Source organism: Anastrepha obliqua, chromosome 2 (genome assembly GCF_027943255.1).
Source record: "Anastrepha obliqua isolate idAnaObli1 chromosome 2, idAnaObli1_1.0, whole genome shotgun sequence".
In the NCBI taxonomy this organism is placed as follows: Eukaryota; Metazoa; Arthropoda; class Insecta; order Diptera; family Tephritidae; genus Anastrepha; species Anastrepha obliqua.
The window spans coordinates 132,399,299-132,415,640 of NC_072893.1; the positions used below are offsets into that span (position 1 = coordinate 132,399,299).

General features: G+C 40.1%; 1 protein-coding gene across 2 annotated transcripts in view; it reads left to right on the forward strand.

Annotated features, from left to right (window-relative positions):
• LOC129239676 (uncharacterized) overlaps positions 1–16,342 on the forward strand; it is a 226,779-nt gene that overhangs the window by 11,999 nt on the left and 198,438 nt on the right. For both annotated transcript variants that reach the window (XM_054875371.1, XM_054875372.1), the window contains exons 2-3: positions 7,746–7,928; positions 8,058–8,115. In XM_054875371.1, coding sequence (XP_054731346.1) covers positions 7,746–7,928; positions 8,058–8,115 — 241 coding nt within the window. The remainder of the gene's footprint in view (positions 1–7,745; positions 7,929–8,057; positions 8,116–16,342) is intronic.

Sequence of the window (16,342 nt, forward strand, 5' to 3'; positions counted from 1 at the left end):
TCTGCTCGTCGGCGTTGTGCTCACGTCGCGTGGCACTGGGTCAACTGTTCGGCTTTGCGGCCGTTGCCTACTTTTAGGCGTGCACTCCCACAAACAATCGGCTTTCGGTGTGGAGACTTTTGTTTGGTATGTCTCTTGATATGGTAGGCAGGAACGGGCAGGCAGGTTACTTCAGACGAAGCGAAGCAGACAAGCAACTCATGGCCAACGTTTCAACAGAACGGCGGCAACATTCAAAGCAACAATGGCTGATGTGGACAGCGCAATTTTTGTTAAGTAAAAATGTGACGACTGCTGCCGTTTAAATTTCAAAAATGATAAGCCAAATGTGGGGCTATCCACAAGAAAGTGTTCGCTTGCCGGCGTCTCTTTTCAGTAGGCATCAAAGGATAATGACAGGCATTTACCAGTGACATTGAACGACTGAAACGCCAACAAAACGCTTTTGTAGTATTGCGCGTGTTCTTATTGTTGTTTAAGCATCACTTAGATGAAAATGTACGATTTGGTTATTTAGTTCAGTACCAGCGTTGCTTTGAGCTGAAAGTGTGCTCTCGTCTCTGTGTCCTAAACCCTCCACGTTTGCTTGTCTCTTCCCACGCATTCATCGCATTCACTTATTCATTGGTGCTTTGCGTGAGAAAATAAGCTCAACAATGCATAATTTCAACATAATTGCTGTCATTTTTCACGAGAGACCTTTCAAGTAGTCGAAACTATTTGCCTTACTTGACACAAAGGCAGCAACCGAAGGCTTTTGCGACGAGCGCAACGTAGCACGAGTTCCCGACTCAAGCACTACCCCACCAAGCAGCCAAACAGCCTACGATGCCGGATGTGGAAGCTGGGCGGGCAACATCAGTCGAGTAATAGCGAGCATACGAGTATAAGCTGTTGGCCTGCTGTACGAATACTTATGTACGTAGGTGTATCTTAAGCCTAAGCCAATGCCAGTGGAACAAAAGACGGCAAAGGATTTTACGAACGTATTTTAATAATAATGAGGTGGGCTGTGTGGTAATGAGTGGAGGAGGCTCTTGGTGTGTGCGAGAATGCGTAATTTAAGCTGTTCAGTCAGTTAAAAGCCAGAGATGACAATTATTCGTAATGCGAGGTGGCTGTAGTGAAACGGGTGCGACGGACGGGATGGTATTTGTGTATGGAAGTATTTTAGACACTCAATATCAAAGGCGGGTCTGTCTGTGTCCGTTGTTGCTTGCATTGTGCATGAGTTTATCTGCGTTTGTGTGCGCGTGTGTTTGTAACTACGTATGAGTCCAAAATTGGGTAGGTTAAATAGCACAGCATGTGAGGCACACCCAACTGCGAATCTGAATATTTATTTGCTGCCATTAAAGTTGGCTAGCTTACGGGACTTTGTTGTGGCAGTAGTTAGACTTTGCTGTTCCTTATACGAGCTTCAACGCGCCTCCCCTTGTCGGGACAGCCGTAATAGCAGCAGTTTTATTTGTGTGTGTGTCTTCGCCGCCTTCTCGCACGCGTATCACTCGAACATGTATTGATGTTGACAGCTTTGGCTCGCGTGCACGTTCTTGTGACTGCTTACACCACTACATGCGTACACCACTAGATTCACATTTATGGAAGTTTTCGAGTGCTCAGTTTCCTGCTTCCTTCCAACCGCCACTCTGCTGGCTGAACTGCTGGCGTTCTTGCTGTGATATTGCCACCCAGCAAGACAATTGTTTTGTTGTTTTTTTTGCTTCAACTGTGTCGGGCAGGTAAACTAATTAAATGTGGCACTGGCGACTTGGCAACTTTTCTGTTGTGATTTCTGATCAGTGGAATTTTGAAATGTGACGGCATGGTGTTCTTTTTTTACGTGTTTTTTAATAGACAAAACAGCAAACTAGAGTCTTCCGCCATCGTTCTGGATCTGTTTGTAATAAACCATAGCCCCTAGCTGGATCCAGCTCAGCGCGAGCTGGGTTGCTGCACAAGCTCTGTGGAGGTTTCATACGACCTTTAGTTGTTTACCTACAGTACACAAACTGGTTCTTCCTTCTGTTCAATACTTGAGGTTTGCCTGTATGCGAGGGGTGCCAACCATAGAACTTTCTCATTTTTTAGATCTCCCAAACTCAATACATCTTTCCCAGCGCAGTGCTACACTTTGATGAGTCAATCTTCTCCAAAATTCAGCGCATAATCTTCCTTTGCCATAATGCGAATTTTTAGTAGTCCAATAAGTGTCTAATGCAAATTTCAACTAATTTTTCTGGATGCGTACTCCGATTTTCGATTCTGTACTGCCAAAGTGAGATAGGTGTGGCATAATGGGGATCTCCTAAAGAAAATCGATCACGGGACAGAGAAGTATAGCCATCTACCGCTGAAAATATAACTTGGTTCTATGCTCACTTGAGCGCATTTAAAATTCGACTATGTCCTGAAGTTGTTCTCTTCGCATTCCTTCGTGTACACGGATGGCTTTCTGGTTGAACTTCAGAAATTTTGGGAACCATAGGAAGAGCGCTTGACTAACGATGCTGAATCGTGGGTCAATCTGTCAATATTTACTCGAAAAGAGGGAAGTACTTTTCCGGGAAGTAACGCACAAGCGTCTGAGTGTCTAGTGCCGTGAGTCCCTTCCAACCTCTAAATATAGAAAAGAAAATTCTTAGCACAATTCTGAATTCCCGAAAAAATCTCTCTCCTGTGCATTTATTTAAGTCTTTCTAGGTTAGACTTTGAATTTCGTCTCTAATCGTCCCGAGCTTTGTATTGGAATTGCCAGTTGGATAAGGAAGCTACTGAAAAGACCTTGTTTTTGTAGTGGTGCCACAGAGCATTGAACGCCAAAGTATGGGACCTGCCTTTCGATTCACCGCACTAAAAACGTACTTCAGCTCACTTTGTCCGCGGAACTATCGTTGCTTCGCGGAGAGGAAGCGGCCACACAACGTACCTTTTTGATGATTTTATTTGCCATATCGACAGACCGGCGAAAAACAATATTCTGCGCCTTTAATAACGTAATTTGCACAAAAGGTGCAGAAAGAATTGTCTTCATGTTCGAGCTTATGTAGCTAAATTAACTTCCATGCCTTGTTTATATTTGGGCAAGGTGGAAATCCAGTTACCCATATCTTCTGTTTAGCCAACTTCGTATAATACAAAATTATACGATAAATCCAACGTACGTTCGGTGGATTGCTCCATCGACTCTGCCACTTTTGCCAACAACTCTGCTTCACTGCTTGACAACTCATCTTATTTTATGAGGATTCAGCCGTCTCCCTAACCAAAATGTCTATTGCGCAAAAGCCTTGCTTCCTCTGATGTAGTTCGCCTAGCTTTAACTCACATAATGGCACACGTAATATTCACTTCGGGATCGATCGCCGTATGCCGATCATTGTAGGTTAATAATAATATGAAATACTTAGTACTTTGGGACGACCTCCATACTCGCACCCACACACCATAAACCATTCCCACTTCTAACACCTGCTACTTCCCTCTGCTGAACAATTTCATCCTTGTTCGAAATCTATTTACTCACAAAGCCAGATGCAATACCGAGCAGCTACACCGCAAAGATAACAACGCGCCAACATTACTTGAATCCACAGCAAAAAACGAAAAATAAAATGAAGAACGCACAAATTTACTTTCTCATATATTTTTGAGTTTTTGGGCAAATTTACAGAAAACGGCGCAAAGGTCTTTATGAGAATGCCATAAAAACAAATGAGAATAGAAATGAAAACGCAAAGTGTCACCGTGTCAACTTGAATGTCAGGAGGCTGAATGGATGCGCGTTGTTTGCCCTGTTGACATCAATAAAGTGGGCGCGGCAACAGTGTGGATTCGCATAAAAATGGCACGGACATGTAAAAGAGGATATATGCAGACATACACACACATAAGCGTGTCAGCCAGCTAACGCCTAACAATTGTAGCAGGCAGCACTCAACCTTCAGTTCAGTGCCATTTATACGCCTACCCGCATGGCCGTATGGCCGCATGGTCGTACCAACGGCCTACATAAACAAACAAATGAAACGGCGCGACAACCTAGAAAACAATGGCATCAAGGACGCTTCAATGTGCACAATGAAATGATAAAGACCTGCTGCAACAACACCACCACCAACAACAACAACGACGAATATAAATGGCACAAATGGCATGTACGAGTACGAGTAGGGCAGGGAACAACAAGTACGCTTGCAAAGCCAACGACAACACCACCAGCAACAATAGCTAAACCAACAATGCTCATACTAACGCCAACAAAGCATTGTTAGCGCTGCAGTGGCCGCCGCACGAGGCAGCAATCAACAGCGACACCTACCGTGCGACAATCTCCAGTATGCAGGCGACAACGGCGTTGATTTTTCACTAAGCAAAAGTAGGAGTAGATGACATGTATGTGGATAAATATTTAGCAAAAAGTGGAGGAGAGGCAGTTCGCTCCATTGCTGCTGCTCGTTGATGCTTGCTGGCTGATGCATTTGGCTGCAGTGATTGTGGGTATTGTTATTATAAGTATTGTTGCGGGGAGGTGGTGGTTTCTTGCGAGGGTGTTTCCTGTGCCCGACGCTTGCCGACTTACACCAACTTGCTCGAGCTGGGCGGTGCGCTTGTAAAGTTGTCGACATGGCTGGCTCATTGCCAACTGTTTGACTGGACTGACAATAGCGGCGTTTAACAGCAGCGCAAGCGAAACAAGAAAAGCAGTTTTCAGTCAGCGACGTTGGCTATACAGTTGTGTATTACTTTTATTATTGCAAGCTGGCAGCCCTGCCACCTGGAAGCCTGCTCGGTTCAATCCAATTGAGTTTTCTGCGTCTATGCAACTTGATGAGGCAGTGCTCTACTCGACAAACCGTCAACTCGTCACCTTCTCATCAACGCTCCTCACCTTGCCAGCTGTCGTTCGCTTTGCATTGTTTGTTCCTTTATGCGCCAACGATTTGTTTTTTTTGTTGCTGCAGCAATTGTTGCTCGCCACCGCTGCGACTTTTTGATTGTTGCTGGCATTGTAGTTGATGCTGGCTAAAGTGATTTGCTTTTGTTGTCGAGCACCTACTCTCTGCCACTTGGCAAGCTTTTAAGTCATTTTGTGCGCCTTTTTTGTTTTCTTTTCTGTGCTGCTCAAGGCTTTCTACGTTCATTGTGTCGGAAGAGATGGGCTTGTTGTATTTTAAAATTAGTAATTCTTATAAAAGTTGATTTACGTTCGTGTTTTTGTAGTACATTCTCGCAACGATGTTAAATTTCGTACAATTTATCGCCTTTGATGTCCGTAATTTGGCCCTTTAACCTGCTCTTATCTACTTTCTCTCGACTCACTTCCAAGACAAGTCTTTTCAGTGATTAATTGCAGCGCTATTCGCCCATTTCTAGCCAGCTATTCGAGTTGATCTTTCACCTCTACTGTCTGTTCATATCTTGCTGCTCCTGCATTCGACATTCACTTCGATTTACGCCCTCCGCTCTTATTTCCGCTGCCCGCATGGCTTAGTTTAGTGCTTTGTTTTCCATGGTTGGCGCATTATAAAGTTTTATTGTTGTTTTAATGGCTTTTTAGGTACTCTTTTATCTCTGTTGGCAGTACTTCACTATAATGATGGACTCAGCCACAGAAGGGGGCGCAGAGAAGTAGAGAAATTTTTGACCATTCAGCAACAAAATAAACTTATGCTGGTCTAAGTGGTCGTGTGTGCACGTTCACTGGGGATGTTAATATACTCCATTTAGTCTCAGTAAATTCGGTGATAGATCTGGGTCTGGTGGTGAACGAGGACAAAACGAAATACCTCCTGTCATCAAACAAACAGTCGGTGCATTCGCGTATCGGTATCCACGCCACTGGTGACAGTTATGATTTCGAGGTTGTAAGAGACTTAGTTTTTCTAGGAACCAGCATTAACAGCTATAATAATGTCAGCCTTGAAATCCAATGGAGAATCTCTTTTGTCAAGAAGTACTACTTTGGACTAAGTAAGCGATTGAGTAGTAAAGTCCTTTCTTGACGACTGGCGCGCGGGTAAGCGGGTATCGCGCCAATCAAGAAGAAGTCTCAGTAAACTCGGTGATATATCTGGTTTCACTCCTTTGATGGCAAAGGAGTTTTATGTAACAGCCACCGGTATTGCCAAAAATAAAAAAGGATAAAATAAAAGCCAAAGCCAACCGAGACTCTTATCTCAAATTATTTGTATGTTGAACACGAATCTGAGGTCGAAAAGTTCCCGCTTTTCACTATTATCAGTTTAATGCCTATCAAACACTTTCCCTATGCATTTAAAGTATGCATGTATATCCGGACTATCTGTCCCATTTATTTTCATCAAAGTTCCTTGAAGAAGTCCGGCTCTTGGCAAGCCTATAAAAATGCTCGTGTAATGGAGTGTTGGAGGCCATTTGGCGCGCAAAAGATAATTGCTCCAATAAATGCAGCTGTGAATACCAGTTTTTATTGCTCATGAGTCGTGCCACTCACCCACTATAACAGCCATTAGCACTGCCATATTAACCATGGCTTTATTTACTGCCTATGTACTTGTATTTTTCCGCTTCACTCCTCTTTCATATTTTTTGTGCCCTTTCACTTTTTCTCCCCTAACTATTCCTGCCTTTAGTTTTACTTTTGCGGTCGAGCAGGTGCCAACGTTTATTACCACAGCACTGGTCCAGTGTCCAGCTCGTTGTGGCTGTAGCTGGAGTAACGCTGGGGCGCAGTCAGGTATTGCTAATTGCTTCGCCAAAGTGGACGTTGCTGCCCTTGATATGCTGTCCAGGCAATTAGTGTTGCTTTTTAATGTCGGCAACTACGCTGTTAGTAGTATTTAGCAGAGGCAACAATCATTTGAGCGACAAATACACACACACACCCATATGTATACAGTCAAAGCATCAAATGACGACCTCAAAGGGGCACAGCTTCAACTGTTGGCAAACTGCAATTTTATGCTTTTACTTTTTTGGTTTGTCTTTTGGTCGAATTTTGTTTCTCTGTCGTTTTGTTGTTGTTTTTTGATTGACATTAACTTTCGCTTTGCTGTCATTGCTGTTTAATGTTTTTGAAGTGGAAAAAGTAAATAGGATAATTGCAAAGGATATGCCAGTAATTTGTTGCAATTAATATAACTGTTGATTTTTGCTATAAATTTGTGCTGGCAAGAAAAGTAGACCCACACAGCAGGTGGACGGTGCCCATCACATAACTGGGTTCTGAAAGGAGCACGTGGAAGCACACGTGTGTACATATACATCTGCACACTTGCTTGTATTTGCATGCATGTGCGAATATTTATTTGCTTGTGTGTTGGCGTGCATTGGGCGTTTAATTGTGGTTAGGTAATGTAAATAAGATTAATTTTCGGTAAAGTTTATTAGGCACATACACATACATATATGTACAACCACACACAGGCTTAAAGTTAGTGGCACACGCAAATGCCTATTAAGTAGTTTATGGTTTAATTACGAACGCCTAAAAGGCTGCTCTTCCCTCGTGCGTACACATTTTGTTGGGCGTAACGATGTGTTCGTGTTTACTAAGCATTGCTATGGTAAGGTATACGACATGGGCGCCTTCATATGCAATCAAATAATAGCATGTACACTCACTCGCACGTGCAAGAACATCACTTGCTTTAGAAATCTCTGAACTAATAATACAATTAATTTATCTAAATAATCGTACTTATAGTTTCCTGCTGCATTTCTAATCGCCTACTCTCTCCTTCTCCCTCCCTCTTTCTTTGCAGCAACAAGTTGTTGAGTTATCGGGCTACGTTATTATTTTGGTTAAAAATGTTGAGGGCAAAATTAAGTTGTACGGCTCACCGCCCGATCGCGATAATCTGGAAGTGGGCGATGAGATACTCGAGGTCAACGGTCTGACCTTGGAGAATATCTCGTATGCGGAGATTATACGGCACATCTATGAGGTGAGTAGTTTGAAAAAAAAAAAAATGAAATTAATTTTTGAATCCTTCCGTTTGTAATAATAACAGATTTAGGTAAGCAGCGTAATTTTAGTTTTTCCTACTAATCTCTCGCTTTTCTTTCCCTTGCAGTGCATAAAATCCTGCACAATTTGCCTGCGAGTGCGAAAAAAGAATGATACTCGATTGGGTAAGTGTAAAAATATAATAAAATATTACTTTAGCAAATAACAATAATTGCTATATTTTGTACATAAATTGTATAACTCAACTAAAACCATTCCAAATTTTTACGGTTGTTGGTATGCCAAGAATGAAAATTTTTTTAGAATCCGAACACCGTGATTCTCATGAAAAATCACAAATTTTAAATTTTTTGCTCGAAAAAGAACCGATTTTTACTTTAGTATACATGTATATACATTACCCAATTGGAGCTGCCGCTTGGAGATTTGCGAATTCAGAAAATGGGCCAAAAGGCCTAATGTTTAAAAGTGGAGCTTAAGCTCCATCATATAATGTCGAGTTCAAACTTGATTTGCATACCATCATTTGAGCTCCTAAGTTTGTTACGTGGAGCTTTGAGCAAAGCTTTAATAAAAGATTTAAGGACTTTAGCTTTAAAACGGTATGAATAAAACGGAGATTCGGCTATATTTTCTGAGCTTAATCTCACAGTGGCAATTGCTCAAATTTATGTTCAAAAATATACTTAATATTAGGCAATAAGCAGCGCCAAGCTTCGGCTCAAAAGATGGTATTTTTGAACACACCTCAAGTTAAAATGGCTGACTTTATAAGTCCGATAGAAATAAAAAATGAAATCATACAAATATTCGACGAAATAATTTTGAAAAACCTCGGAAAATTGTTAACAACATTTTTAGTAGTGCACATAAATTCTAAATAAAAAATTAAACAAAATATAAATATATATATATACAAATGTTTTTATTAAAATTCTCTAAAAAATTAAAAAAATAAATAAAACCAATAATTTAAAATTGAATTGATATACATAAATAAACGTACAGCTGTTGTCAGCTAATTAGAAACGCTCTCTTTTGATAAACGCTTGATGAACATAATATTAAACTGTTTAAATTTACCGTTATTTTTTCTCTTAAAATCATTTGCATTGCTTTTGCTACTCTATTTACTACCCAATGCGCCTAGTTTTGTAGTTGTGTAATTGAAGTACCGTTAATATTATCTAACGCAGTGCATGGGTTACTTAGTTCAAGGTAAATAAACTGAGACGATTAATTAGAAACAGTTGTTCAACGGAAGCATATTCGGCAAGTTGTGTTATTTTAATAGTAATATTGTATAATCGACTTTTTGGTATGTATATATTTTAAATTGGTTGTTAAAAGCAACTAAAATATTCGTCTTCAAGATGTGTAATGGGAAAAAGCAGCAGCTGTACACCTGCCCTGCACAGCTCCATTTTTGACCTTCGTAAGGCTGGAAAGTCGTACAGTGAAGTTTCTAAGCAAGTCAAATGCTCAAAAAAAATGGTTTTTAACGCCTTAACGCATATTTAACTTTTTAAGACTGTTGACAATGTTCCACGTAAGAAAAGGCCCCGGAAAACTTCAGCAGAAATTGACCGCAAGATAGCAATCATCTCCAAAAGAGACCCAAAAACAACTTCCACTGACATCCAACGGGAAATTCAGGATCAATATAATTTCGAAATATCCAAAAGGACAATTGTTCGGCGTCTGGTCGAATCTGGATTGCATGGCAAAGCAGCACGCAAGAAGCCCCTTCTAACCAAGATACAAAGGAGACGGCGAGTAGTCTTTGCGAGATCCCATTGGTCATGGACTCCAAATCAATGGAAATATATCATTTGGAGCGATGAAACCAAGATAAATCGTATAGGCCCAGATGGTAGAAGGTATGTTCGACGGCCAATCAACCAAGAATTCAATCCTCGCTACGTTTCGTGTGTAGTGAAGCATTGTGGAGGATCAATCATGGTGTGGGGATGCTTCTGGTGGAATGGTGTTGGATTGGATTTATGGAATTTTAAATAAGGAGAAATACGTCGATATACTAAAAAATGTAATGTTGCCGTGGACTGAGGAAAATTTGCCTGTTATATGGAAGTTTCAACAGGATAATGATCCAGAGCACACGGCAAAGTTGACGAAACAGTTTTTCGACGAAAATTTCATCAATGTTTTGGAATGGCCATCATCCAGTGTGGACTTAAACCCAATAGAGCATCTTTGGGATGACGTTAAAAAAGCCGTGAGTGCCAAAAATATCCCAAATATGGATGTCCTTTTTGCCGAAGTAAAAACGGCATGGCAAGCAATACCTGTGGCGCGCTGTCAGAATCTCATTACATCAATGCGCAATCGATGTGAGGCAGTGTTGAAGCAAAAGGGTTATGGAACCAAATACTAACATAATCTTTATGTAGATCTGATAATACATTACTGTTTCTAACTAGTTGCTCTATCCAAATCGTGTATTTCACATGCTTTAAAAAAAATATATATATTTAATAAAGAATTGGGATTAAATTGTTTTCCACTAGTTTTTAAGTTTATCATATGTTTAAATAAAATTGGCAACAAGTTATGAAAATACGTGTTTAAAAGGAAAATGGAAAAGTTGTTTTGAAATAAGTGTCGTTTCTAATTAGCTGTCAACAGCTGTATATACGAAAGCACTATGTTTTAACAAATTTTCTTGATGAATTTCTAAATTGTATTTCTAAAAATTTTTTTTATTAAAATATTTGCCACTCAAAAACAGTTGTTTCATTTACACACTAAGGTTTCGCACCTCAAACGTGCAAAGGTAGATTTACTCAAGACGGCGTAGCCTTTACAAATATCAAGCAATGGCGATACAATTTGGTAGAAATGTTAATCACAGATGTGGCAAAAAAACAGAACTCAAATCAGTATACTTAGAGCGTCACCGGAAACTTTTTGATTTGCTTGGCGCGGCCTTCTTTGTACATTACATTTTTTTTTCAAAGAGTCAATTAAAGCTTAAATTTACCGCACATTCATCAAAGCTACCTCTTGATTCATCAATACTTAATTCCACCTGCACTAATGACCACAATCGGCAATCGAGCTGAGCAGCTTTTTGAGTGGGAACTCACAGCCACTCATATCTTCACTGTTTGTGCAACACTTGCTCGAGCTGCATGCGTTCTATCCATTTTCATTTTTCTCGCATCGCCCTTCCTCCGTGCTATTAAACACTCATACGCCAGGCAGGTTCTACAACTGAACACCCACTCACGCGCACACATTAGCACCTGCGCTCGAGGCTGAGCGCTTGTGTGTGGCGTATTTAGCGGAAAAATACCAGCAATTAGCAACGCCATCAATTGGAAATCATTTGAGTAGCACCGCGCCATGTCCACCACCACTGCCGCCACAACCGCAGCAGCAACTAATGCAAAGCATGCAACCGAGAATCGCAATTCACATAGAGCGCTTGAGCTGGCATTTAACTTTGCTGCGCTGGCACAACTTCTAATAAATATTCATGAGTGTGTGTTGGTGGAATTAACAGCTTAGACAAGTTTTGCAAATGATTGATCATTCAGCGTTTAGAGCGTCTGTATCCTACATTCCGCATTTGTTGCATTCCGCTGGCTCACCTGCTGTGTCATTTTGAAATCACCCTCGCTTAGTGTGCGCTTCCGTTTCCTCTTCCGTTTGCTGGCGGCCGCTATGCTTTTTTTGCTTGTTGCATATTCTGGGCATTGCACTTTGGTAACACATTTTTAATGCGCCTCGGGACTCACCGCAAGCGGGAAAGTTGAGCGCATGAATTATTTCGTATGTAGGATTGCGAGTTTTGGGCAACGGTATAAATTGTTTTGAATATGAAACAGAGGATAACTTGGCAAAATAATAAAATGCGGTATAATTTTAGCTCCTATTTTTAATCTCTACTTTTACTAAGACATTTTGGATATTTTTTCCGCCTTCTGAATAGAGGATAAACAGCAAGTAGTTGACCGTGTAGAATTTATGTGTTGGAAAAATGCTGCATTTCCAATTTAAGGATTTATTAAAATGCTTTGGCAGAAAATTAAAATGCTTTGGCATTTCCAATTTAAAGACTAATTAAAATGCTTTGGCAGAAAATTCCTAGCCTAGATTCCTAGCCCAAGAGAGTTCGAGAAATCGTATGCAAACTTCCGACCTCTGATATATACATTGGTAGACAGATGGTTCAAAATGGTGCACAGATGCTTCAAAAATGGACTTGGCAATGGGCCTAGCCTGCCCTAAGAAGCTTTTAGAAGGTTCCAGGATTGTCCAAATATATGCACAATTGAAGTGCCAATCATTTACAGATATACTTTCAGTGAAACAATTTAATATCAACCCAACAAATAATCCGTGTTTCGAATAGCGAAAGGTCTAAAGTAGCTTATTTTGCTTTTGTTGATATTTTACACATAGCTTTGGCTACTCAAGAAAGCAGGCAAAATGCAGCTTATCTATGAATCTTGTATGCCATTTCCCTCTATTGCTACAATCAAGTGTTGCAAGACAATGAACAGCACAGCGTCAGTGAAAATATTCTACCTTCCATTAAAAACAAAAAAATGTCACCACCTTTTTGAGTCTAGACAGAGTGGCGAAATTAATGACAGCATTTTAGGTGCTCTTCCTTTAGGTTTCTCTTTACGTTGCTAGATATGCAGCGATTATTTGCGGTATTGCGGTAATGGTGGTGGCTGGAATATTGGTGGATAAGTAAACTAAGAGGCCTGTAGGAAAAGGCTTAGACTCTCTGCAAGAAAAAGTTAAACCTTCCACAAAATTAAAGCTGCAAATAAGCAGTGCAGAAAGGCATGAAAATAAGATGCTTTAGGTGGAGTTCTCCATATGGAGTTAAATTTTTTAGAAGATTCGCACTATTTGGTGTATTAAATGGTTAATAACGTAGTTTAAAGTTAATAATGCAATTCTTCATATGTGATACATAGACAAAGGCAAAATATCAAACCCTAGGATTTAATGACTTGAAACCAATGCATAACTTTTGAGAAATCCCTCCCATTGAGACCATAAAAACTGTTACAACTTTAAATACGGTGTTGTTGTAGTAGCATCCCAAATCCTGCCTAGTTCCCAGTTTTCGTCTTAGTTATCAGTCAACGGTAGACCCTTGAAGAAAACCGTCGCCGTCGAACAAACAGGGACCACTTTGCAGATGAGTTTGTTTAAGGAGGTAAGCAAAGAGATATGGACATATTCTAACAAATAAGTAGACAAAGCTGTAAACGAACTCACCCAGAAGATAAAGTAATATTTCTGCTATCCTCAGGGGAGCCGTGGACTCTAATCACTTTGCAGTGTTTTGCCTCGGCATAGCAATTATTCAAACAACTCTGTCTCTTCTTCAGCTTTAAAAATACTTGGGCGGGGATCTGGTGAAATATGAGGAAAGGCTCACTGCTGCGTTGGTATTCTCCAGCCAAATTATGCTCATATTTGCTAAAAAGTACTCAGTGCATTTCCCGTTACATGTTCATCGGGAGTTTGCCAAGAAAAGAGTGGACGATATACACAGGAACTATTTTCGAGATTCTTTTAAATTTCTTACATCAAAAAAATGTTTTAAAGCAATTTTTGGTAGAATTATATCTATTATATTTCTATATCTATTATATTTCTATATATATTATATTCCTAACACCTCAACCCTAAAAGAGCGCAAATACGTTTCATTGAACTCAAATCTATCACCTTGATGAACACAATCTAAATATCAGCTGCCAGGGCGTTGACTTAGGTGCGCGCTTTTAAATCAGCCAACATTGTGTAAGCCCTTGAAAAAAGAAAAGAATTTGCTCTAAAAAATATGCACGTCAAAGAGAGCTAGAATCAGGCTTAAATTTACGATAAATAAAACAGAGCAAAGAAGAGAAGCTGCTGATATAATATAAATAATATTTGGCTTTATGGACCATCGGGTTACAGGAGATTGAGAGCGGAAGAGAACAAGAGTGTAGAACTGCCTTCTGGCTAAAAGTATACATCTAGAATAGGCCAGTCAAGTATTGAGCTGCTGAGCACGCAGAGAGCGTATGAGCTCCACACAACTGAGCTTAGCGAAGTGCGATCAGCTAAGTTAATGAGCCCTTCTTCTCTGTTCTGAGTGGCTCAATGTACTTGATAACCAAACTGTAGCGCAGAGCAAAGAGAGTGCGAATAAAGCAATAAAGCACAGATCGAAAAAGAACAAAAATATTACAAATGGCCAGAATAGAAATGCAAAGTAAAATGATAATTTACTGCGCAACGGAAAACAGATACGAAACCGAAATAAAAACCTGCTTGAATGGCTGGGTGATTGCTGAGCTGGATGCAGTGGCTTTCTGCTGGTTGCCTGCTTAGTTGGTGGGGCGTCTGGCTGACTGTTGCTCTGTGTGACTGGCTCATTTGTGACCGAATTACTGTGCACACAAGTAACGCTATCAACTTATCTACACATGCTTGCATGCGTATTTGTATAGGTATGTGTGTATGCGTGTGCTGTAATGTATCTACGTAGACAATTTTGAATGAGGAGGCATAGGGTACGCTAAAGATTAACAGCGAAGCGTAAGCTGTCGAAGTGGTGCGCGGGCAGAGGGTGAAAACAGCTCGCCAGATTGACTGTTTGAGTGCTTGATTGCTTGGCTGCTACACTACTTGGTTGGTTAGCTGGCCGAGACGAGTCGAGGTGCTTTGTTGGTTATAAGCGCGCTCTTATGTTGGCTGTTTAGTTGATTTGCTGTTGGCTGGTTGGCGTTTTTGGACCGCTCCGCCACTTACGCTGAGTACAAAAACCGATAGCGGCGGCGCTCAGCGCCAAAGCAGTTGACGGCCAAAACAGCTCAGTAACTGTCGAACGGCTCGGGAACGCGGTCGCGTTGAGTATACGTCGTCGGCGATTTGAATTTTATAGAAAAAAAAAATATTTTACATATTGTGTTCATTTGCTGCGATAAAAAATACAAAACAAGAAAAAAAGTACCAAAAACAAAGCAGTAATAGAAACAGCAAAAGCGATAAAGAAGAAGTAGGTGAAGTAGAAGAAGTAACACGAAAGAGCAGCCAGCTGCCAACAGCCAGCGGCTTGCATGTTGAAAGTAAGGTGAGAGGGGGCGCTTCTTGGCCTAAAACGCTTTGCAAATCGATCGTTTGCTGGTTTCCACCTTTCTTATGTATTTTCTGTGTTTTGTTTGTTTTTGTTTTGTACGTTTTTTGCTAAAAACAATTATTGAAATAAAAAATGCTTGAATTAATCAGAAGAGAATTAATTGAATTGGAATTAGTGAAATAAAAAATGCTTGAATTAATCAGAAGAGAATTAATTGCATTGGAATTAGTGAAGCGAAAAGTGCGCTGCTGCTCCTGAATCGAGTTGAAAGTGGTGGCATTGGCAATGCGGTTGGTGGTTGGCCGTTGTTGGCAAGGGGATGCTGACAGCAGGTACATACCGACACACACACACATATGTAGATATTTGTGCATGCATGTGCACAAGTTGTGCGACATAAAAAATACATACATAAACTTATGTTATGGCCGCCTGCTCGCATTGCCTGAGTTTTTTCTAATAAATTAATTCTAATAATATAAATCGGCTTGAATTGAGCATTTCGTGCCGGAAAAATGTTTTGTGACACGACGCTTATTTTGTTATTATTTTTTTAGGCTTTCATTTTTCTTTTTGCCTTTGTTTGTATTGCGTTTGCGTAAAACTGGGAAATTTGGTGCGCGCGACCGACTTTAGTGGCGTCTTTAACGGGCTTTGCGTGCCCGGCGTCGCTGGAAATTGATTTGTGTTTGATTCTGCAAGGCAGGCGGCAGACTTGCCCGCAAAACAGGTGGCAACGCGAGTGTTGTGTGAATTATATACTAAGTCTAATTTCGGGTTATTGTGATTTGTGAAGAGAAGTCTGTAAAAAGAACAAAAAGTGGGAATAATTGAGAGGAAATGAGTCAATGGCAAAATGTTAGATATTAACGTGAAATTGTTTTTTTTTAATTAATTTTCAAGCCGATAACTATTCAGCTGTAGTATTCAATATTTTAGATTCCAGGCGTGGAAAATTTTCTTGAATTTTTTTTCGACAGCCTTCAATTGTTAATTTTTTATTCAATATTTATTTTAGTACTTTGAATATTGTCAGCCTTTGATAACACGGTGCTACAAAAAAAAAAAAACGAAATACACCTGACAAATTACACACTGTAGGTTGTTTATATGGTCGAATAATGCATAAAAATATTTTTGTTATTTTTGTTGTACCCTCCAATTTTTATTTATTTATAAAAAACCGTTTTTTCAGACTTTGCGCGGTAATCTACGGATATCTCAGTCATTTTTTCACCGATTTTCAATATTTTATATGTTTTGAAAATGAT